At 35.7% G+C, this 22,933-nt stretch overlaps 1 protein-coding gene across 8 annotated transcripts in view; it reads right to left on the minus strand.

Moving 5' to 3' along the window:
* The window catches only part of Myo9a (myosin IXA), a 194,820-nt gene that overhangs the window by 134,135 nt on the left and 37,752 nt on the right, over positions 1 to 22,933 (minus strand). For all 8 annotated transcript variants that reach the window (XM_075965681.1, XM_075965679.1, XM_075965680.1 and 5 more), the window contains 4 exons: positions 19,087 to 19,181; positions 14,683 to 14,745; positions 11,497 to 11,596; positions 9,602 to 9,658 (listed from right to left, as the gene is read on the minus strand). In XM_075965681.1, coding sequence (XP_075821796.1) covers positions 9,602 to 9,658; positions 11,497 to 11,596; positions 14,683 to 14,745; positions 19,087 to 19,181 — 315 coding nt within the window. The remainder of the gene's footprint in view (positions 1 to 9,601; positions 9,659 to 11,496; positions 11,597 to 14,682; positions 14,746 to 19,086; positions 19,182 to 22,933) is intronic.

The raw sequence follows: 22,933 nt of genomic DNA on the forward strand, positions 1-22,933 counted from the left end.
TGATTAGAACTAGTAGAATATTTACACACAGTCAGGCTCATTAAGCCTCTTATATAAGTGCAGATAAGCAAAGTAAATACATCTACCAAATATTAAATAGTACCTTTTTTTCTACCATTAGCAATCACCAACACAGGATGTCAAAATGGTGGAGAATTAGTAGCATTTATAAAATATATGGATACCAAGTTTGATTTTTAATAGCACTAAAGAGTTTTTTAGAGATTTAAAACATAAAAGAGAGCTCAAGTCCATACACAGTTAATTTATTCAAATTTTTAACAGGTGTCTATCTTATGTAAAGCCTTGAATTAAAAGCATACAAATACACAAACAAAAAAAGATAATAGACAGTAAGCAGTTGAGAAGTGAAACCTGGATTTATATAATACAAACCAGTTGGTGTTAACAAACAGTACGTATATGAAGAAAAGATAGAGTAGCAAAAACAAATAAATACACACATCATAGTGATCAACCGAAATAAACAAATTATGCCAAAATCGAAGACCCTTCAAAAAATACACATCATGAGCAGGGTGGTCCATGCCTTTAATCCCAGCACTCAGGAGGCGGAGAGAGGCAGAAGGATCTCTGTGAGTTCAAGGCCAGCCTAGTCTACAAGAGCTAGTCTCAGGACAGGCTCCAAAATGACAGTGAAACCCTGTCTTGAAAAACCAAAAAAGAAAAAAACACATGTCACATGAATCAATAAAAATACTTATTGAAGGGCTAGAAAGATCACTTAGCACTTAAGAATACTTGCTGCTCTCAAGAAGACACAAGTTAATTCCTAGTTGACATCAGATGTCAAATAATCACCTATGACTCCAGCTCCAAGGTATCTGATGTCCCTTTCTGGCCTTAACAGGCAAAGACAAATACATGGTGGAGGAGACAATGCCTGCCAAAACAGACACCTTAAACCACTAAGTAAAACTCCCAGTGCCAGAAATGAGTTACATCTGTTGAGCTGGCCAAAGGGGTCTCAGAGAACCTCGTCCCAAACATCACAGGCAATCTGCCAAGGCTATTGGTTACCCTTTACAACTTGATGGCAAGACACTATTGCTGAAGACACCACTTACTTAATATCATCACACATAGAAAAATTAAGCTGGTGTCCCAATAGAAGCTTTATCCTTACTGACTAGAGTTCATGGTACTAGAAGGTACCTTGAACATTACACGAAGAAAAAGTAATCAATATTACCCAGCTACAAACCCTGCAATCTACAACAGTGAACTAACTACCTGCAAGATATACTGGTGTAATAGTGGCACAAACATTACATGAATAACTAACCTCTTCTTGACTGGACTTAAGGCTGGAACCTGACACTGTTAAAGTGGCAAAGACTCGACAAGTTATGGGTGGGAGAGGGTGTGTGGAAGAAACCGGAGGCGAGGGAGTGAGAACTTGGATTGGTATTTTATAAAATATCTAATAAAATTTAAAAATAAAAAGATCCTAATAAAAAATCGTTCTCTAATTCAAATAATGCTAGCAAATGTAGAAATGACATTTTTTCACAATACTCTATCAAATTCTTCAGACATATTGTAATTGACAAATTTAATACAAAATTTAAAGACCATTTTTGAAGGGATTTTTGGGTTTGTTTGTTTTTTGAGAATTTCACTATGGAGTAAGCTGACCTCAAATCTGCTAAGTAACACAGGCTGGTATAAACTTGAGATACTCCTGCCTCAGTCTTTCTGAGGGCCATATTACAGGCATGGGGTTCCTTCCATCTTTTTGAGAGTCTTGCTATGTAACCCAAAGTGCAAGAATATAAGAATGTTGAAGGGACCAAAGATCACTGTTCTCTGAAGTAGATGGCAGGAATAAAAGAATTAAGCAAAAAAGAAAAAAATATGAGGGGGGAATAAAAAGAAAATTAAGTGACCTTCTTTCTGATGGTCTCAAAATTAGTAAGTAGATGAGCTAGTATTGGGAGCAAGCCAAACAACCTCAAATTTGTAAGCCTTACTTTAACTTTGAAAAAATGAAGACCAATCCACAGTTCCACAGACAAGTCTGAACAAGTCATCAATCATACTTTATTGTAAAATAAATTATACTTTTCTATTACAATTCTTCAAGAAACTACAAATTGAAATATCTATTTCCCAAAATATTAAATCTGAAACCAGTAACATCTTGATCATGAAATGGTAATGTAACCAAACTTTGTCTGGAAGGAAAAAAAAAACAAGCACCCATACAATATGCTAACGCTTCACAACTCTGGCATAGGGGAATTTTACAATGAGAAAGTTGTGACTCTTTAAATCAAAGATTAAGACATGTTATATTTATAGGAAGAATACTTAAGAACTTAATTAGTTAATATAGCTAGATGTAACTATGCTTTCACCTTTGTGTAAGTGACCGAACTATAGATGGAAAGAAAAGCCTTTTATCATTTTATACTTACAGATTTGTACTTGCATATAAAACAGTTAAACATAGTCTCTTTCTTTTTCTTTCTTTCTTCCTTTCTTTCTTTCTGTTTTTTTCGAGACAAGGTTTCTCTGTACCTTTGGTGCCTATCCTGGAACTAACTCTTGTAGACCAGGCTGACCTCAAACTCACAGGGTTCCGCCTACCTCTGCCTCCTGAGTACTGGGAATAAAGGCGTACGCCACCACTGCCTGGCTAAACATAGTCATTTTCTACCATATATACCTTATAAAACTGAACTTAAAATGTCCAATACTCTTCTTTTAAAGTTTCCATTTCTGTGAGATGTATAGATATATATACACATGAATGCAGGGGTCTTCAGAGGCCAGAAGAGGACATAGGATCCCCTGAAACTGAGATATTCAAATTCAGACAGAGGAATTTAAAGGGAACCAATTTCAGCGCTGTATTATAAGGCTAAAGAGGAACAGCCTAAGGTTTTCAAACAAGCAAACTTAATATATTCAGTAACCTTACAGAAATTGCCAAATGATATAGGCTCCGTAAAGAGCTAATTGGACTCCTGTGCCATCATTAGATTGAGGAGATTCTAGGAAGTAATAGTTTCATATGGCATGCATTCACCTCTAGTGAAGCAAATGCTAAATTCATGGTCAGTTTGTAATAGAACTATTCCCAAAGACTGGATAGACTTGGTTAAAGCTGTTTTAGAGGCTGGTTCACAATTACAATGGGATATCTGGTTCAAGTATCTTATGTGGAAAAGGTCTCTGAGTTGATTCTAAAGGTAAAACTGAGATCTTGTCAATTAGCAGAAATAGACCCAGTAGAAATTGTAGTGCCTTTTACTAATGATGAAATTGATAAATTAAGGGCAGAAAGTGAACCTTGGCAAAGAGCTTGCAGCAAATTTTTGGGAGAGATTAATAACAAATATCCTAAAGCAAGAGAATTCAACTTATAGAGAGAACTAGCTGGATTCTTTCTCTCATTGTATGGGAAACACCAATATCTGGAGCCTCTACATTCTTTATAGATGCAAATCAGGAAAGGCAGGTTACAAATCAGAATATGTAAGTGGATCAAAGCCCTTATGACTCTATGCAAAAGTCAGAATTATATGCTATTCTCATGGTCCTAAGAATTTTAAAGAACATCTCAACATAGTTACTGATTCATAATATGCAGAAAGGGTAGTTTTAAAAATTGAAACCGCTGAATTTATACCAGATGATACAGAATTGACTTTATTATTTATTCAGTTACAAGAATCATCCCATATACATAAGATGCATCCAATCCCATAAGGGTCTGCCAGGTCATTTAGCACAATGTAATGCAGAAATCAACCAAATATTGATTGGAAATGTGTTGAAAGCCTCAGAATTTCATTTAAAAAAATCTTGTCAATAGCAAATATTGAAAGAAAGACTTTCCCATCAAGACAAGGAAATTATAGGCAATGTCCTACCTGTTCTTTATACAACCAAACAACACTACCTGCACGAAGTAAGCCAAAGGGTACTTAAAGGAATGAAATCTGACAGATGGATGAGTTCTATTTGGTAGAATTTGGAAAACTAAAATATGAACACCACACCCCTGATACCTATTCAGGCTTTCAATAAGCAATTGCTCTGAGTTCAGCAAAGGCTGACTGGATAATCACACATTTTCTAGAAGTTATGGCCACCATAGGTATACAGACAGATATGTCTCCAACATGTCTCTAAGAAAATGAAGCTGTTATTTGCTTATTATAATATAAAGCATACTAGAGGTATACCACACAATCATACAGGCCAGGCAGTTATAGAAAGATCAAATCACACTCTAAAGGATATGTTAAATAAACAGAAAGAGATGATAAAGACGCCCAGAAATAGACTGCATAATGCTTTACTAACTGTGAATTTCCTAAATGCTAGGGAGAAGAAACAACAGTTATGGAGAAACAATTGGATAGTAGAAAAAACTACAGAATTAAATTATCCAGTATATTTTAAAGATACACTGACCTTAAATGGAAATCAAGACATGTGCTATGTTGGGAAAGGGGCTTTGTTTTTGTGTCCAAGGAAGAAGAAAAGCTATGGATACAATCAAAATTGATAAAGATTCAATCTGAACAAGAGACACTTCAAAAGGAAACATCATAACCTTTTAATCTAAACTAACCATAAAACTTTCAAATGCTTTTCATTTGATCAGATATAACTTGCCAAAAGACAATTTCCCCAGAATTAGGGTTGGGAAAGAGTTTGTTTCTGTCTTTTCAGGAGAGCAAAGGCATCCAGCTATGGAATCCAAAGACCACTGGACAAATAAGACATCTAAAGAAAAAGGACAAATCATCCAGAAAAAAAGTACCAAGAAAAAGAATGAATTGGACTATTAGTATATCACATTTTCAATAGAATAAAATTTCATAAATCTTCTCAAATGTTTGTTTCTGCTGTTCTATACAGACATATAATGTAAATGGTCTTTTTGAAGTCCCAGTCCAGTTAGAGATTAAAGCTGGTTTTGGAGTTGGAGTGTGGTTCTCTCCTTCTTTAAATCCAAGCAAGCTTATTCAAGTAAAATTCAAAATCTCTGTCTCATGTCAGAAAAGCTACCTGATATGGGACAGAAGAAAAACAAATGACTATTTTATTGCCATTAATCTCATAATCCTTTGGTTCTATATTGACTCTTTAACAGCTTTTCTTAAGATATAAATATCATCTCAGGGTTTTTTGTTTGTTTGTTTGTTTGTTTTTTTGGGGGTTTTTTTTGTTTTGTTTTTTGTTTTTCAAGACAGGGTTTCTCTGTAGCTTTAGAGTCTGTCCTGGAACTAGCTCTTGTAGACTAGGCTGGCCTTGAACTCACAAAGATCCACCTGCCTATGCCTCCAGAGTGCTGGGATTAAAGGCGTGCTCCACCACCGCCCAGTCTCATCTCAAAATTTTTAAGGTTTATATATATATATATATATATAATCTTTTTGTTATGATATTAATGGTCATACAGATTACTAATTATAGAAAAAGGTTTCATCCACCTTAACGTACATGATTTTAGGTTTGAGTCTCTATCAGTTTTCTACAGTGAACCATGAGTCCATCTAACAGAGACCTTAAATGTCTCCAAAAGGAGGATGGGACCCCAAAACAGTAATTCTTTCAGGACTATGATGATAATACCACTATGGTGAAAAACACCAACTAAAGGTGGGCTTTGAACTACAAACTGCTCACAACATTTTCCAGGTGGCTTAGCTGAGATGGTCCAGCCTCACAGACTACTCTCACCAGGACTTGAGTCAAGCCCTTTGCTTCACCATTGCACAGAGACTGGACAACAAATGATACAACTACATCTCCCAGGACTTGACAATTAACCCAAATTTTTCTTTTCAGAATCCTCTAAAGATGCCAATGGCCACAGACAACAGAAAGTAAATTTAATACAATGCCCATATTCCCAAGAGGTGGTGTGGGTGGTTTTTGGTCTTTCATTGGGTTATGGGTATTCGTCATTGTTTAGAGTGATTGGTTACAAACTGCCATTGGTAATGGTAAGGAAAAAAGCTAAACAAAGGAGATAAGATTCAAGCTTCATGGTTAGAAAAGAAAAAAGATACAGAAACAATAGGATAAGTTATTGAATCTACTCATAAAATAAAAAGGGGACGATATAGATATATAAGATAAAAAGGTAGATTATTGAAAAGCTGGGCAGTAGTGGCACACGCTTTAATCCCAGCATTCAGAAAGCAGAGACCGGTAGATCTCTGTGAGTTCTAGGCCAACCTGGTCTACAAGAGCTAGTGCCAGGACAGGCTCCAAAGCTACAGAGAAACCATGTCTTGAAAAACCACACATACAAAAATAGGTAGGTTACTGTATCTATCTTTAAAAAGCAACTACTAGTTTTAAATATTTTATAATGGATTGGACTTTTGTATATTACATACAAACTTTATATATTGATGCAAATTAGAGATTAATCTTGTTAAAACATTCTGTACATAGGTTTCTAATCTTGTTTAAGGTATTGTACCTCTACAGTTCATTTAACAATGAATACAAATTTCTGATTCTTGAACATTATTATTACAAACTGTTTAGGATAATAAGGAAATGCACATTAGTAATTAGTCACCTATTATAATTAAACTTGTAGTCATATTAAGTATGTTTTCATGGTCAAACAGATTTTTTTTAAAGTATTTATTTATTATGTATACATGTACACCTGAAGGCCAGAAGAGGGCACAAGATCTCATTATCGATGGCTATGGGCCACCATGTGGTTGTTGGGAATTAAACTCAGGACCTCTGGGAAAGCAGCCAGTGCTCTTAACCTCTGAACTATCCCTCCAGCTCCAGAGATATATTTTAGATAGATACATCATCTTCAAACACTTCAGAGATCTACAGAATACGGCGTTTAAGATGTTTTAATAACATATGTTTTAATTTTATGACAATGAGACGTGTCTGCTACTGGCAGCACCAGTCTACTTCAGAGAATAAGATGGGCATCAAAGCAATTTCATAAAGATTTTACTTTCTTTGTGGCAAATGTAAGCCAATGGGCAAGAAAATGCCATTACCTCGAATGCTAACAATATGCTTTCCTAATTGGAGAATAGCTGCCACGCCTTGTCAAGACAAGGTGGGACAGACTTTCAAAAATCCTGCTTCACAGAAAAGTCTGCCAAGTATTCTAGGCCTTGAGGCTGAAGATGGAGCCCCATCACTGCAGAGGAACTATAGCTGGCTGTCCAGGCAGGCAGCTGTTTCTGTCATTTCTCGCATTTTTGGAAGTTGTTTACTCACTCTTCCTGTTTACTCTGCTAATATTATTTCCTTCTTGGGTTTCTGAGGGAGTTAAAGGTTAAATAGTTATAGCTATAGTTTTTCTTGTTTATAAGACTCAGAAAAGAAAAACTCCCTAAAGAGGTGTAAAGTATAAAAGGCTGGGGGCTGGAGAGATGGCTCAGAGGTTAAGAACACTGATTGTTCTTCCAGAGGTCCTGAGTCCCAGCAACCACATGGTGGCTCACAACCATCTGTAATGAAATCTGGTGCCCTCTTCTGGGCAGCAGACAGAACACTGTAAACAAAAATAAATAAATCTTTAAAAAAAAAAAGTATAGGGGCTGGAGAGATGGCTCAGAGGTTAAAAGCATTGCCTGCTCTTCCAAAGGTCCTGAGTTCAATTCCCAGCAACCACATGGTGGCTCACAGCCATCTATAATGAGATCTGGTGCCCTCTTCTGGCATGCAGGTAGGCATGGAAGGAATGTTGTATACATAATAAATAAATAAATATTTAAAAAAAAAGAAGTATAAAAGGCCGACAGACATTAAAAGATAATTTGACAACACAAATTTAGAAAGTGAATTAGGTACAACCTTTTGGACTCATTAAGATAAAATAGATAGGGCTGGAGAGATGGCTCAGAGGTTAAGAGCACTGCCTGCTCTTCCAAAGGTCCTGAGTTCAATCCCCAGCAACCACATGGTGGCTCACAACCATCTGAAATGAGGTCCGGTGCCCTCTTCTGGCCTTCAGACATACACACAGAATATTGTATACATAATAAATAAATAAATATTTTTAAAAAATAAAAATAAATAGATAGAGATTATTTTCTCTGAATTTGTCAAATGCAAACGGACTAGACATTGATGATGTACTTATTGCCTATATATTGTACAGTTATTTTACACATCGCATAGTTTTTCTTATATTATCTACAGCCTTCTTTATTTTACACAAAAAGGAGAAATACAATGGTTTTAATATATAAAGCTTGCCTGAAGACCTATATTCTTTATGTTTTAATAAATAAAGCTTTGCCTGAGGGCAAAACAGCCATACTAGTCAACCATACAGGCAAGGCAGTGGTCGTGTATGCCTTTAATATCAATACAAGAGAGGAATTTTAGATGAAAAGAGAGGTCTCATTTTCAGTCTCAGTCTGAGGATTCACAGGGGCAGGATAGCCCATTTCAATCTAAGGCAGGGGTTAGAGCTACTGCCTGGCCACTTTACTTCTCTGATATTTAGCTTGAACCCCAATATCTGTCTCTGGGTTTGCACTACAAGAGATTCGTTATATGAAAAATATTAAGACCCAAAACAGAAAACATATATTTACACATGGAGATCATAGTTTTACATCAGCTGTCATCCCCTATCATCTTCTACTTTATATATTTACAACAGGGGCTCTCACTGAACTTAAACCTTAACTGTTTAAGCTAGACTATTTAGCCAGAGAGCACCTGAAATCTGTTTTTAAACACCTCACCTGCACCGCACCCAGTTTTTATATGGGTACTAAGAATCTAAACTCAAGTGTTCAGTCTTCTGCAAGAAGCATTTCCTCCAATGAGTTATCTCTGTAGCTCCTAAAGAGTAATTTTTATTTTACTCATATGTGCATATACATGTGGATGTGTGCACTCAGAATTAGCACTACGTTACCTGGAGCTGGAGCTCCAATTCATAAGCCACTTAACATTGGGTGCTGGGAAACAAATTCTCATACTCTGGAAAAGCAGCAAGCAATATGAACCACTAAGCTATCTCTATAGCTCCCGAAAAAGTAATTTTAAAAAATAAATATCAGTTGGGTGGTGGTAGTGTACGCATTTGATCCCAGCACTCGGGAGGCAGAGGCAGGTGGATCTCTGTGAGTTTGAGGACAGCATGGTATACAGAACTAATTCCGGGATATGCACCAGAGATACCTGTCTCATAAAACAGAACAAAACAAAACAAAAGAATCAAGCTAGGGATGAAGCTAAATGGCAGAGTGTGGATAGCAGCCACACTGCACCCAAACAGAACAATAAAAACCTCAAAGGAAAAAAAAAAATACTAGAATTAAAGAGCTACTCCAGTGCTAGGCAATCACGGATGTAATCAATTTACTGTTTGTGAAAGTGAATGTTAAATAAAGATTAAACATTAGGCTTAATAAATTGGTCTATAAACAACAAACTTTTACATACAAATCAATCATTCAAAGTAACTAAAAACTAGTGATCCTCTTTCCTAGCCCTCTTGGCACATTAGCTCATCTTCATGCTGACTTATCAAGATGGGTAGAAATGAGCAATGTAAAGTCCCTTTAACAGGAACAAAAAATATTTAGGTACTTGTACTGACCGGCTCAGAATCATAGCAATAATCATCCCAGCTCTGTCTTAGGGGTTTCTTTGTTATCTGAAAGTTAAGGCACATTAGTTAGGTAGAAGTTTTAGGAAGAAATTATACTTCTTATAATGATCTCTAAAATGCAGTATTCAGAAAGCAGGACTACTTACTATCCAAAGAAGAGTTATTTTGCATGGTAACATACACTAATAAAAATAAAATAAATGTTTAGATTACAGGAGATCATATATTATTTTATTCAATTTATACATGTCATTGCCCATTGGCTCTGATATTTGTATTAACCACTGAGTTCCTTATCCTGACATTATGTATGTCATAGCCACAAAGACTCAGGACTATAAAATTCTGTGTCAGTAAAAATTATCATCACATATAAGTGATTATCATCTGTTCAAAGAAAATATTCATAAGAGCTGAATTTGTAATTTTTAAAAATTTGTACAGTAAAATTTTCTAGCATTCAAACAAAAAGTGATGTAACTTCTAAGTTCTTGATCTATTAAAACAAAGTTAAGATGGTTTCTATTAATATAAAGTTTTAAAGTTAAAAAATACCAACCAGGGGGGCTGGAGAGATGGCTCAGTGGTTAAGAGCATTGCCTGCTCTTCCAAAGGTCCTGAGTTCAATTCCCAGCAACCACATGGTGGCTCACAACCATCTGTAATGAGGTCTGGTGCCCTCTTCTGGCCTGCAGGCATACATGCAGACAGAATACTGTATACATAATAAATAAATAAATATTAAAAAAAAAAAATACCAACCAGGTAGAGTACACTGTACATTTGAGTAGTCCATGACATTACTTTCATTATCTTTAATATAGAATATTGATGCACTCAAGTCTAAATTAAATGGAAAAAATTTTTTCATTGCCATAAAGGCCTTTTTCCCATGAATATTATATTTTGTGTCAAACAAAAATGAGAGGTTGCTTTATTATTTAAATGATCTAATATAGTAACAATTCCACTAAAAATTGGATTTGGAATTTTAATGAGAAATAAAAATAGAGAAATGAACATCATGAAAATTTGTGAAGATCACGTCTCATCACGGAAGCTTAAGGCTGAATTCTAAATTTTAAAGAAAGATATATTCTCTAAATCATTTGGCTTTGAGGAATTCACGATAAAGGCCTCAAAATCATGGTAATCCTCCTGCCTCAGCATCCCAAATTCTGGAATTACCAGAATGAGCCCATGCCTGGCTTCCCACAAAATGTTTAAGAGAGCTGTTCATTTAAATTATACAGTGATACTCTGTATCAGTATCCACAGCATGCAGACATATGCACATTAGATTATAAAACATGCAAATCAAGTTTGAAGCAATCTCTTGGCAATAGATAAGGATTAGTCACCAGTTACACTAATATCCTGAGGTATGTAAAAGTAAGTCACAATAGACAATGTAACATTTTTCTGATAAGAAAAGTACTATGAAACAACTTAATATTCTTAAAAGAATCTCACAAAATGCATGAAGAACATATTTAATTTTTTACCACTTATATGAAGGATTAATCATTTTTAAATCTGAAAATTGGCCAGGCGGTGGTGGCGCACGCCTTTAATCCCAGCACTTGGGAGGCAGAGGCAGGCGGATCTCTGAGTTCGAGGCCAGCCTGGTCTACAAGAGCTAGTGCCAGGACAGGCTCCAAAGCTACAGAGAAACCCTGTCTCGAAAAACTAAAAAAAATAAAATAAAATAAAATAAGATAAAAAAAATCTGGAAATTATACTACTTAAATTTTAGACTGCCTACATAAAGGTACTGATTAACATCCATTATCTGATTTGAGAAAAAAATCATTAAAAAACGTTTTCAGTAACTAAAATCTAATCATTACCTACATTTCTAAGTAGGTTTCATGAACTCTCACCTGATTGAGATAATGGTACTCCTCAGGCTGCTTAAGATGAAATGCTAACCTCTCTTCTTCACTTGCTCCTGCGAGGAGGTAATAGAATACATGATAGTTCCTGTTGGGAAGAAAGCATATAATGAACATGACCAATTATGGTTAGTTTTTTGTTTGTTTGTTTTGTTTTGTTCTATTTTTAAAGAACACATTACTTAGTACAATGTTTGATTTACTTTATATTTTTAAGGCAACATAACAAATTCAACATTTAGCATGTCTACAAAATTGAATGTAAAATACAAAAAAAAAAGGAGAACAAAAGCAGTAAAATGAGAAAGTAAGGGCTTTCAAAAATTGTCTTCTCTAAAAGTAATGGGGAAAAAAACCTCACAAACTGGACTGAATTACTCTTTCAGAGCTCTAAAATTAATCAGGAAGCTGAGACAGAGAACTGCTATGAGCTCAAGCCAAGCCTGGGCTACATAGTAAGTTCCAGACCATCATGTGTTAGACCAAAACCTGTCTCAAAAAATTCGAACAAGGGGCTGGAGAGATGGCTCAGTGGTTAAGAGCATTGCCTGCTCTTCCAAAGGTCCTGAGTTCAATTCCCAGCAACCACATGGTGGCTTACAACCATCTGTAATGAGGCCTGGCGCCCTCTTCTGGCCCGCAGGCACACAAGCAGACAGAATACTGTATACTAAATAAATAAATAAAAATAAAATTCGAACAAGCCAGGTGGTGGTGGCACATGCTTTTAATCCCAGCACTCGGGAAGCAGAGGCAGGCTGATCTCTGTGAGTTCGAGTCCAGCCTGGTCTACAAGAACTAGTTCCAGGACAGGCTCCAAAGCTACAGGGAAACCCTGTCTCGAAAAAATCAAACAAAAAAACTATAACAAATTACCAAGAAAAACAAAGAAAAAGTAAGGAAGAAAGAGAGAGATGTGGGGAGGGAGGGAGGGAGGGAGGGAGGGAGGGAGGGAGGGAGGGAGGGAGGGAGGGAGGGAGGGAGGGAGGGAGGATGGGTAGGTAAACAGATAAGGAAGTAAATGGATAAACTAAACCCAACAAGCAGAAGAAAAGCAATTAAGGGGTCACAACATTAGGAAAGTTGAGAACTGCTGTAAGGTTTTCCTTTTAGGTCTAATTTATAGTTCCTTAAAACGAGATGAAAGTTATTCCTCGCTATAATTTCTTGCAAAAGCTTCTGAAAAGATTGAGTCACATGTACCTCATAACTGTAATTTTGCTACTGTTGTGAATCATAATGCAAATATGTGTTTTCCTATGGTTTTGGGCGTCATGACTCAAGAGTTTGAGAACCACTGTCTTAGAGCATTCTATCTCTAAGAAAAAATCAGCACCAACATAACAGCAAACCAAATCCAGAAACACATAATATAATACAGAGAAACAAATCTGTCAAATAAAGCAATCAAAACAACAATCAGATTGTAAACTCAGTATTGTCACTTCAAATTCATTCTCTAACACAAGAAATCAAGATTATGTCCCCACTACTCTATTATAATGTTCAAAAAAACCACACTAATTACTAATAGCGGGAACTGAGCCACAGCTTTGTGAATGTGCTCTACTAAGTATACCTACAGCCTTCTTCTACATATTTCAAACATCTCTAATAAGGATCCTCTCTTATTTCTGCTACACACACACACAAACCACTAAATTCTTAACCTAATCCTGACATTAATTCTTTTTCATTATGTAATTAATCAATAATTTATGAGCCTTTATTACATATAAGGATCATGTTAATCATGCTATAGATAGTCCTTCAAAACCAGATATGATGTCCTACACCTTTATTTTCATCACTTGGGAAGCAGAGGCAGGCACACTGTTTTGCATTTAAGGACCACCTGATATACACAGGGAGTTCCAAGACAGCAAAGGCTACATAGTAATACCCTTCCTTAAAAATAAAGAAACTGGGGTGGTGCCTCACACCTTTAATCAGGAGCACTCGGGAGGCAGAGGCAGGCAAATCTCTCTGAGTTGGAGGCCAGCCTGATCTACAAGTGCTAGTTCCAGGACAGCTAGGACTGTTACACAGGGAAAACCTGTCTAGAAAAACCAAAATAAATAAATAAACAAATAGGGAAATAAATAAGGAAAACAGATGGTCATGGTGGGACATGCCTTTAATTCTAGCATTCAGGGGGCAGAGGCAGGGAGAACTCTGTGAGTCCAAGGCCAGCCTGGTCTACAGAACAAGTTCCAGGATGACCAGGTCTGTTACACTGAGAAACTCTGCTTCAAAAAATTAATTAATTTTAAACCTATTATTTCATTTAGGCCTTGAAACACATACAGAATGATTTTAAGTACATAAGAAAAGTGAGATCAAGTTATGCATGAGAGTTCAGGGCTATTTAACTTCACACTCCAGGTCATACATAACTTTACTGCTAACTAACATACTGACATATGCAGCAATTAACTTACCTCCCTAAATTTTTTTATCTGAAATATATAACATGTTTCATTTCTAAAGTTCCACGTACCTCAAATATGACAATGGAACTAAGAGCTTTTTCTGAAAACTCACTGATTTTGGAGAAAGGGTCTAACATTATAGCCCCACGTTGACATGGTACTTACTATATACCCTAGGCTAGCCTTGAACTCAGGGTAATCTTTCAGCCTCAGCTTCCCAAATACAGGAATTACAGGTGTGAATCAGCACACCTAGCTCATAACTACTTTCAAACAAAAAGAACACTAAGAAATATAAGAAAGACCCATGTCTTTTTTTTGTTTTAAGCTTTTCGAGACAGGGTATCTCTGTAACTTTGGAGCCTGTCCTGGCACTAGCTCTTGTAGACCAGGCTGGCCTAGAACTCACAGAGATCCGCCTGCCTCTGCCTCCCGGGTGCTGGGATTAAAGGCGTGCGCCACCACTGCGCGGCAAGACCCATGTCTTATAAAGGCAGATGGTTCAAGGAAGAATGAGTTTATCACCCGAAAATCTACTTTCCTGTTCTCAATTTATTTAGAACTGAGAAAGAATAACAGTTATGCATATCCAATAAAAATCTCCCAATCGTCTTGAGCATTCTGCCCCCGCAAAAAAAAAATAGCAGTTACATACAAAACTTATGTATGATATCAGTGAATCTAAAAGGGAATTTTTGTGATTCTGTGAAGTTGATCTAATTATATAAATGAAAATATATACCGTTCATTATGCTCTTGATAAACAAGTCTAGATTTCTCCAGTAGATACTTTTCAACATACGCCCTGGAAGAAAATAAAATTGGTTGATATAAATAATAAAAATTGGTTTAGATAAATAAAGTTAATATATGATAGATTTTATTATTTAAAAAGTTCAAAAGTATAAAGAAGCATTCTCTAGATGACAGCAGTAATTTTACCATTATAATTTATATGTATATATATTAGCTTTATCCATGTTAAATTAAAAAAAACCTACCTATATCATCAAATGACTAGAGAATGAGATAAGCAGGTGAACTGTATCAAAAGTAAATACACAACCAAAGCCCCATTTCAAAAAATAAAAACTAACCAAAATCATAACACTAGTAATCAGGAACACAATGACCTTATGAATATGAATCCAGGTCTGATTTCACTACCACGGCTGACTTTCAATTTCACTACTCCCTAGATATCTCTTTTTCTTCCAAACCAATCCATGAGGTCTAATGGTACAAAAGTTACCAGTTCAGAGAATGAGCTAGTCATACTATGCCACTACATTCACCTGCTCACCACAGTGCTGGGCACATTACATGTGTCTGAAACTCTATTTAAAACCAGAATATAAAAAGAAGTAACAGATGGATTAAATATTGTTTAATCTATCTTGAACATCCTTGTTCTATTTAATTTTTTCCTCTATTTTTGTGTATACCTGACTTTTTAAATAAAATTAAATTTACTTCATATGTCAAGAAGATAATTATAATTATTAGCTTTATATTCAATTTGACCAAACTGACCACTATGATCATGCAATTACCACTTTGTCTTGCCTCCTCAAATCCAACAAGCTCTTGTTATAACCATTACTAGAAATAATTCCTCACTTCATAAAATGGTTTTCCAGTCCTTCTACTTGGCAAATTTTTTAAATATTTATTTATTTATTTATTTATTTATTATGTACACAATATTCTGTCTGTGTGTATGCCTGCAGGCCAGAAGAGGGCACCAGACCCCATTACAGATGGTTGTGAGCCACCATGTGGTTGTTGGAAATTGAACTCAGGACCTTTGGAAGAGCAGGCAATGCTCTTAACCTCTGAGCCATCTCTCCAGCCCCTTGGCAAATTTTTAATATGCAACTTAAATACCAACATTATTGAGAAAGCCTCCAGAAACAGTTTAAACAATAAACTGATCTCATTTACTATAATCAACTTGCATAAATATCTATTTTCCCAATAACCTAATGAAAACAAAGAAAAAATATGCTTATAAGTTTGTTTAACCTTCAATATTTAGAACAAAGCCTGATACTCAAAATGCCTCCCACAAACATATGCTTAAAAAATAAAATAAATAATGCAAAATACATACATATGTTTTTATTGTTTTTTTTTTCACTATAGGAAAAAAAATGTTTAAATTTTTTAGGCAGTCAACAAAAGAGCCTGCATTTCCTTCCATAAAGGAAACTATACATCAACTTTCTAATTCACAAAACTGTCTTAATCAGTGAAGATATACACTAACACCTTCAAGGTTAAAAAGCAATGTATATATAACTCTACTTATTGTCATTCTCTTTTAAAACACAACTATAAGCCTAACTCCTACTTTAAGGAGGAAAAGTACCAACCGGGTCTTTGAAACCTGGTGTTAAAAATCAAGAAAAGAAATGACCTATGAAACTACCATTGAACATCTGTGGACTTCTGTGATTGCTGATGATGCTGGTTTTAGGTTCTTCAGACAGGTCAAAAGGTTGTATACACAATAGTTTTGAACCCTTCTTTTTTTTAATGCAGAAGTAAGACTGAGTTAAAATTTAAATAGCATAAAAAGTATAGACCAGTCTACTTATTAATAGGAATGCAAAAATCATAATAAAAACCATCAAAGAAAAATAACAATTTATATGTTTTTGCATTTATGTATGTGTGTATTTGTACTGACCAAGTGGAACTATTTTTCCAGGAAATCAAAAGAGCTCAGTATTAGAGAGAGAAAACTGTAGTATCAATATATCTCAGAAGGAAGACATGTTTATCTACATATATCCCAAAACACTTTTGATAAAATTTAACTTTAAAAAAAGACAAAAGGAAAAAAATTTAACTTTAATGAATAACAATAACAAACTCAAAGATAATTAAAATCAATATTACTAATAATTCTTTAGCTAGAGTTTTACTTAATGTAGAAAACAGTACTAACATAAAAGGCAAAAATAATATTACAGTGGTATTTGTAATGGATTGGCTTTTAAATATCCCTACAAAGGCTGAATCACCAGTCTATAGTACTAGTAGGGAGGAGGCTGGGCATCGCTGGAAGAAAATTAGGTAATTAAAGTGTGCCCTAGTGACGGATGCTGATCCTCCCTTGCCTCTCTCTACTGTGCTTGCTTTCTAGCCACCATGTGGTTATCACCATGCCGTCTGTCCCGCAACAACAGCAAGGATACTCTGTCTTGCCATAGATTCACAAACAAGAGCCAATTAATCATGGATTTATACTTTTACAACTAACTGTAAAACAAAATAAAAATCTTTCCTCTTTTATCTTTGGTATTTTACCACAGCAATGGTAAGCTGACAGTTACATTTCCCATTGAGAAGCAGAATACCTTACAGAGAATGGACAAGGAAGGAAAGAAGGAGAGAGGGAGGGAGGAAGAAAGGAAGCAAAGATGGAAAGACAGAAGAATGGATGAAAGAAAAAGACGACAGAGAGAAAGACAGACAGGCAGGCAGACAGACAGGCAGACAGAGACTAACTACAGAAGGAATGATTTCACTTTAAATCATGGTTCAGGAGACAGTCCATCATAACAAAAGTGACTCAATCCATGGTAGTAGGAGCTTAGAGCTGTTTGTTACTGTTCTCAGCAGAACCCAAACCAGAGAGCTAGGGCCAAGAGTGGGGCTGGGATAGAATCCTAAGATTAGCCTGAAGTGAGGCACTAATCTTTTTACAAGTATTGTAATATGGCTTGAACAATCAAGACAAACAACAATAAAGTACAAACCATCCATCAAGGCACCATATGTAAAACTATAAAAACCAATAGCTACACATACATACAAACAATAGCAGTAAAAAAATAAAATGTAGAAAAAATCATACTCATAATAAAATACTTAAATATAAACTCAATCAAATATAACAAAAAATTTTAAGTACTCCTAAAGAGTACAACACATCATCTCTAAAATAATTGAAAATGTAAACATTGAATTAATGAAAGCAAATAACAGCTATAGGAGAACTTTAAGTACACAGTTAGGTTAAAGAATTCAACTGAAAAAGCTACACACAATATGATTCCAACTGTACATTTTGGAAATGGTGATATGGAGACTGGAAAAGTTCACAAAGTTACCAAGACATAGAAAGTAGCAGGGCTGAATAAGTCAAACACAAAAGACTAGCACAGTAAAACTATGCTATAGTACTAAAATGGAGACTGTAAATAGCATCTCTACATTTCTCAAAACCAACAGGATGTACAACACAATCAGCAAACTTCAGTACAAGTTATGGATTTCACAATTAATAAATCTGCAGCAACAATGCTGTCATCAATTTTAACAAACAGACCATACTAATACAGATGTTTGTAACAGGGGTAGCTATGCTAAAACGAACGGAAATGATATATGGGAACTCTTTAATTCCCACTTCCTTCTGCTGTGACTCTGAAACTGGTCTAAAGAATACCCTATTAATTTTTTAATCTATAAAATATATTGCTGGCACAATCAGATGACTAATCATAGGAAATGTATGGATTTTTCTTTACCAAAATTAATACCTTGATTGGAAGAATAATAATATACATATGTAGAAAGTGTGATTATGCTGGAAAATACAATAATTAAAGAAACATTTTCTGATCTGAAAAATTTTGAAGATTTATAATACAAACATAAATTCATGTAATTGTTAACAGTTAACAAATATAAGTTAAGGATGTCAAGAATTATGATTAGTATTAACAATTTTCTCAGTTTGAACCCACCAAAAAGGAAACAATTTTTATGCAGATACCAATATAATACATAGATTATGAAACAAGTAATAACTAAAATAAAAATATGCTCCAGAGGATGACAATATAACTCAGCAGTTAAGAATACTGGCTGCTCTTTCAAAGGATCTGGGTTCAATTCCTAGCTCTCACATGGCAGCTAACAACCATCTGTAACTCTAGTTCCAGGGGATCTGATGCCCTTTCTTCTGTCCTCCAATACACTCCATGCATGTGGAATACACATACACAGAAAATAAAATAGATCTTAATACATATACATGTATGTACCAAACATGTACATATGTATGTGTGTACTTTATATACGTGTATGCTCATATTACCAAAATGTATTGCTTCTAACTGGCAGTACTTACCCAAGTACAGTGCCTGTTTCTTGGTAATTTACTTGAATAAACTTGCCAAAACGACTTGAATTGTTATTATGAGCTGTCTTTGCATTTCCAAAAGCCTGTCAAAATAAATATTGCTTTTATTTAAAAGTAATTTTTAAACATTGCTTTAATACTAAAGAAAAACAATAAGGTAATTTATTTATATGTTTAGAATCATCATATTTGAGGTAGAATAAAGTAAAGAAAAGGCTGGGGAAAAAAGTAGATTTTCAACTCATACTAATTCAGCAAAATGAATCTCAAGTTTTAGAATCTAATATATACAACTAAAAAAGAAAACTCAGTTGTTAAGAACGCATGCTTTGCAAGCATGATTTGAATTCAGAACACAACACTCCTGTAAAAAGCCCAGCATGACAATACACAGCACCCATAATGCCAACACAATAGGTGGACAGAGAGGAGGAAGGCTGAGGTTTCTTGGCCACTTCAACTAGTTCCAGATTTAGTGAGAGACCCTATCTCAAGGGATAAGGTGGAGAGTGACAATATAGAACCATGTCCTTGTCTGATCTCCACTTCTAGGTCTACAGGTTCCAGTACCTACACACACGTGCATACAACACACATTCATATATACACAAGATTATTAAAATAAAAACACGTTTCTTTAACAAAATCCCAGGCAACTTCACAGTCAGAGGAGCCATAGCAACAGCCACATTTGTAGGTATGAGAAGTACCTAGGATGCTGAGATAATGGAGATAATGCTGATGGTATAAATCAACACAGGACCAAAAACAACAAATATCATCAGATAATTTTAAGTAGAGAGGAACCAGAGCTTCTGCCTAACTGCCAACCTTGGGAAACTGTGGCCACTGGTCAGTGAGCAATGCTGATTGATGGGTAAATATTGTCAAAAACAAGACTGGGGCTGCCTCCAACACAGATATCTGTGATGCTGCTTAAGTCGTCTGTCGTCATGAAGACCAAATGCTTATGTAGAAGAGCTGAAGAGAAAATTAAAGGTGGGGCGTGGGTTGTTTTATTTTTTATTATGTTTTGTTGGTTTTTTGGAGGGGATGTAAAAGTGTGCTGGTAGCTTGAAGCCATATAAAGAGGTTCATTAATATTAACAAATTATTTTTAAAAAGACAAATTTCATTCATCGAGATGTCTTCATATTCCAGAGACAATTCTTTTTTAATTATTTTTATTGAGTTATATTTTTTTCCATTCCCCCCTTTCTCTCCCCTCCCCTCCTATTCCCCATGCTCTCAATTTACTCAGGAGATCTTGTCATTTTCTATTTCCCAAGGACATCAGATCCATGTATGTCTCTCTTAGGGTCCTCTTTGTTGACAGCCAATTTCTTAAGTTTATACTAAAGCATGTTACAAAGGTGAAATAAGAGGTTAAGAAAATAATAATTACCAATCCAAGTTCCCAGATTCCAACCCAAGAGAGGGAAAGGGGATTTTATAAGCAAAGGGGTCAAGATCATGATGGAAAAACCCACAGAAACAGGGGGCTAATGGGAGCTCACTGACTCTAAACTGACAGCTAGGGAACCTGCATAGGACCAAACTAGGCCCTCTGAATGTGGATGACAGTTCTGTGGCTTGAGCAGTCTGTGAGGTCACCGGCAATGAAACCAGGATTTATCCCCAATACATGAAAGCATTCCCTTTTTGGACACCTTACTCAGCTGCAAGCGGGGAGAAGCTTGGTCCTGCCTCAACTTCATATGCTGGACTTTGTAGACTCCCCATGGGCCTTACTCTTTTTGAAAAAATGGATAGAGGGTTGGGTAAGGGGAAGGGGGGTGGGAGGAGGGTAGAAAAGAGAAACTGTGGTTGGTATGTAAAATGAAAAAAAATATTTTTTAATAAAAAAATTAAAAACAAGAAAATAATTATATAAAAACTAATCATTCTAGAAGTATATAAAAAATTTCATTAAAGGGCTGGAGAGATGGCTCAGTGGTTAAGAGCATTGCCTGCTCTTCCAAAGGTCCTGAGATCAATTCCCAGCAACCACATGGTGGCTCACAACCATCTGCAATGAGGTCTGATACCCTCTTCTGGCCTGCAGACATACACACATTATGTATTATGTATACATAATAAATATTTTTTAAAAAATTTCATTAAAGCACTACGTTTATCTATTTTAAAAAAACTATTGTACTGATGATAAAAGAACTATAAACTTCCTGTATCATCGTCCAAAGCATATACCAAACAATGAAATAACGGTCAACAATAAAGAATAAATGAAACAAAATCAATGATGAATAGCTAACACTATGTTAAATAAAACAAACTAGACAGAGAATTCGATTATATAATCTACCCACATCCAATTCTAAAAAAAATATAAAAATAAAATAGTAACAGTAAGTAAATGAGAGGTTGTCTTGGAATGGAGGTGGAATTGGTTCCACAGGGGACGATGGGTTGATAAAGATATTCTGAGGCCTGCAAGATGGCTTAGGAAGTAAAAGCCCTTGCCAGAAAACCTGAAATCTGAGTTTGACCAACAGGTTTTACATGGTCAAAAGAAAAAACTGACTGCCAGAAGTTGATCTTTGATTTCCACATATGTGGTTTGGCCGCACGCCACATACACACAGACACATACAAATAAAAAATATCTAAAAACTGTAAGATGTTCTAAAGCTTTATTATATGATAGATGGTATACTGGCTGTTTTTGTATGTCAACTTCACACAAGTAAAGAGTCATCAGAGAGGAAGGAACCTCAGCTGAGGAAATGCCTCCATGAAACCCAGCAGTAACCATTTCCTCAATTTTGTGATCAATGGAGGAGGAACCAGACCACAGTGGGTAGTGCAGGACCACCTGGGCTGGTGGTCCTAGGTTCTACAAGAAAGCAGGCTGAGCAAGCCATGAGGAGCGAGCCAGTAAGCAGCAGCCCTCCATGGCATCTGCATCAGCTCCTGCCTCCAGGGTTCCTGCTCTGCTTGAGTTCCTGTCCTGACTTCCTCCAATGATGAAAAATAACGTGGAAGTATAAACAAAATAAACCCTTTCCAACCAAACCCTACCAAGACAGATGGGTAAATATTTTACATGTTTATGTATTCATTAAACTGTACATTTTAAATGTATCTTATTAAAAGTTATAATTCAATAAAATTAAAATTTTCGAAAGCAGGAGCTGGTGGTATATTTCAATACCACCAAAAGTAAATAAATTATTCACTACCTAGAGTAGCCTATTCACAATATTTTTTTTCTTTTTTTTTTTCTTTGGTTTTTCGCGACAGGGTTTCTCTGTGGTTTTGGAGCCTGTCCTGGAACTAGCTCTTTGTAGACCAGGCTGGTCTTGAACTCACAGAGATCGCCTGCCTCTGCCTCCCAAGTGCTGGGATTAAAGGCGTGCGCCACCATCGCCGGCTCTATTCACAATATTTTTAAAGACTTTGATTTTGAAATGATTCATTAAAGTTTTTTTTTCTTCTTGTAAAGATCCATAAGAATCAGATCCTTCTAATCACACACACAGCTGAAAAGATAAAACTTAACTGACACTTCATACTACACTGGCTGCTCTTTAAAGGACCAGGGATGGGCTGGACAGATAGCTCAGGAGTTAAGAGCACTGGTTGTTCTTCTAGAGGTCCTAAGTTCAGTTCCCAGCAACCACATGGTGGTTCACAACTATCTCTAGTGGGATCTGATGTCCTATTCTGCTATGAAGGCATACAAGCAGCTAGAGCACTCATACATATAAATAAATCTAATCCCACATCCGACAGAGGGCTGATTTATAAAATATATAAAGAAGTCAAGAAACTAGGCATCGAAAGAATAATCCAATAAAATATGGGGTCCAGA

This window comes from Microtus pennsylvanicus, chromosome 3 (assembly GCF_037038515.1).
Source record: "Microtus pennsylvanicus isolate mMicPen1 chromosome 3, mMicPen1.hap1, whole genome shotgun sequence".
Lineage (NCBI taxonomy): Eukaryota > Metazoa > Chordata > Mammalia > Rodentia > Cricetidae > Microtus > Microtus pennsylvanicus.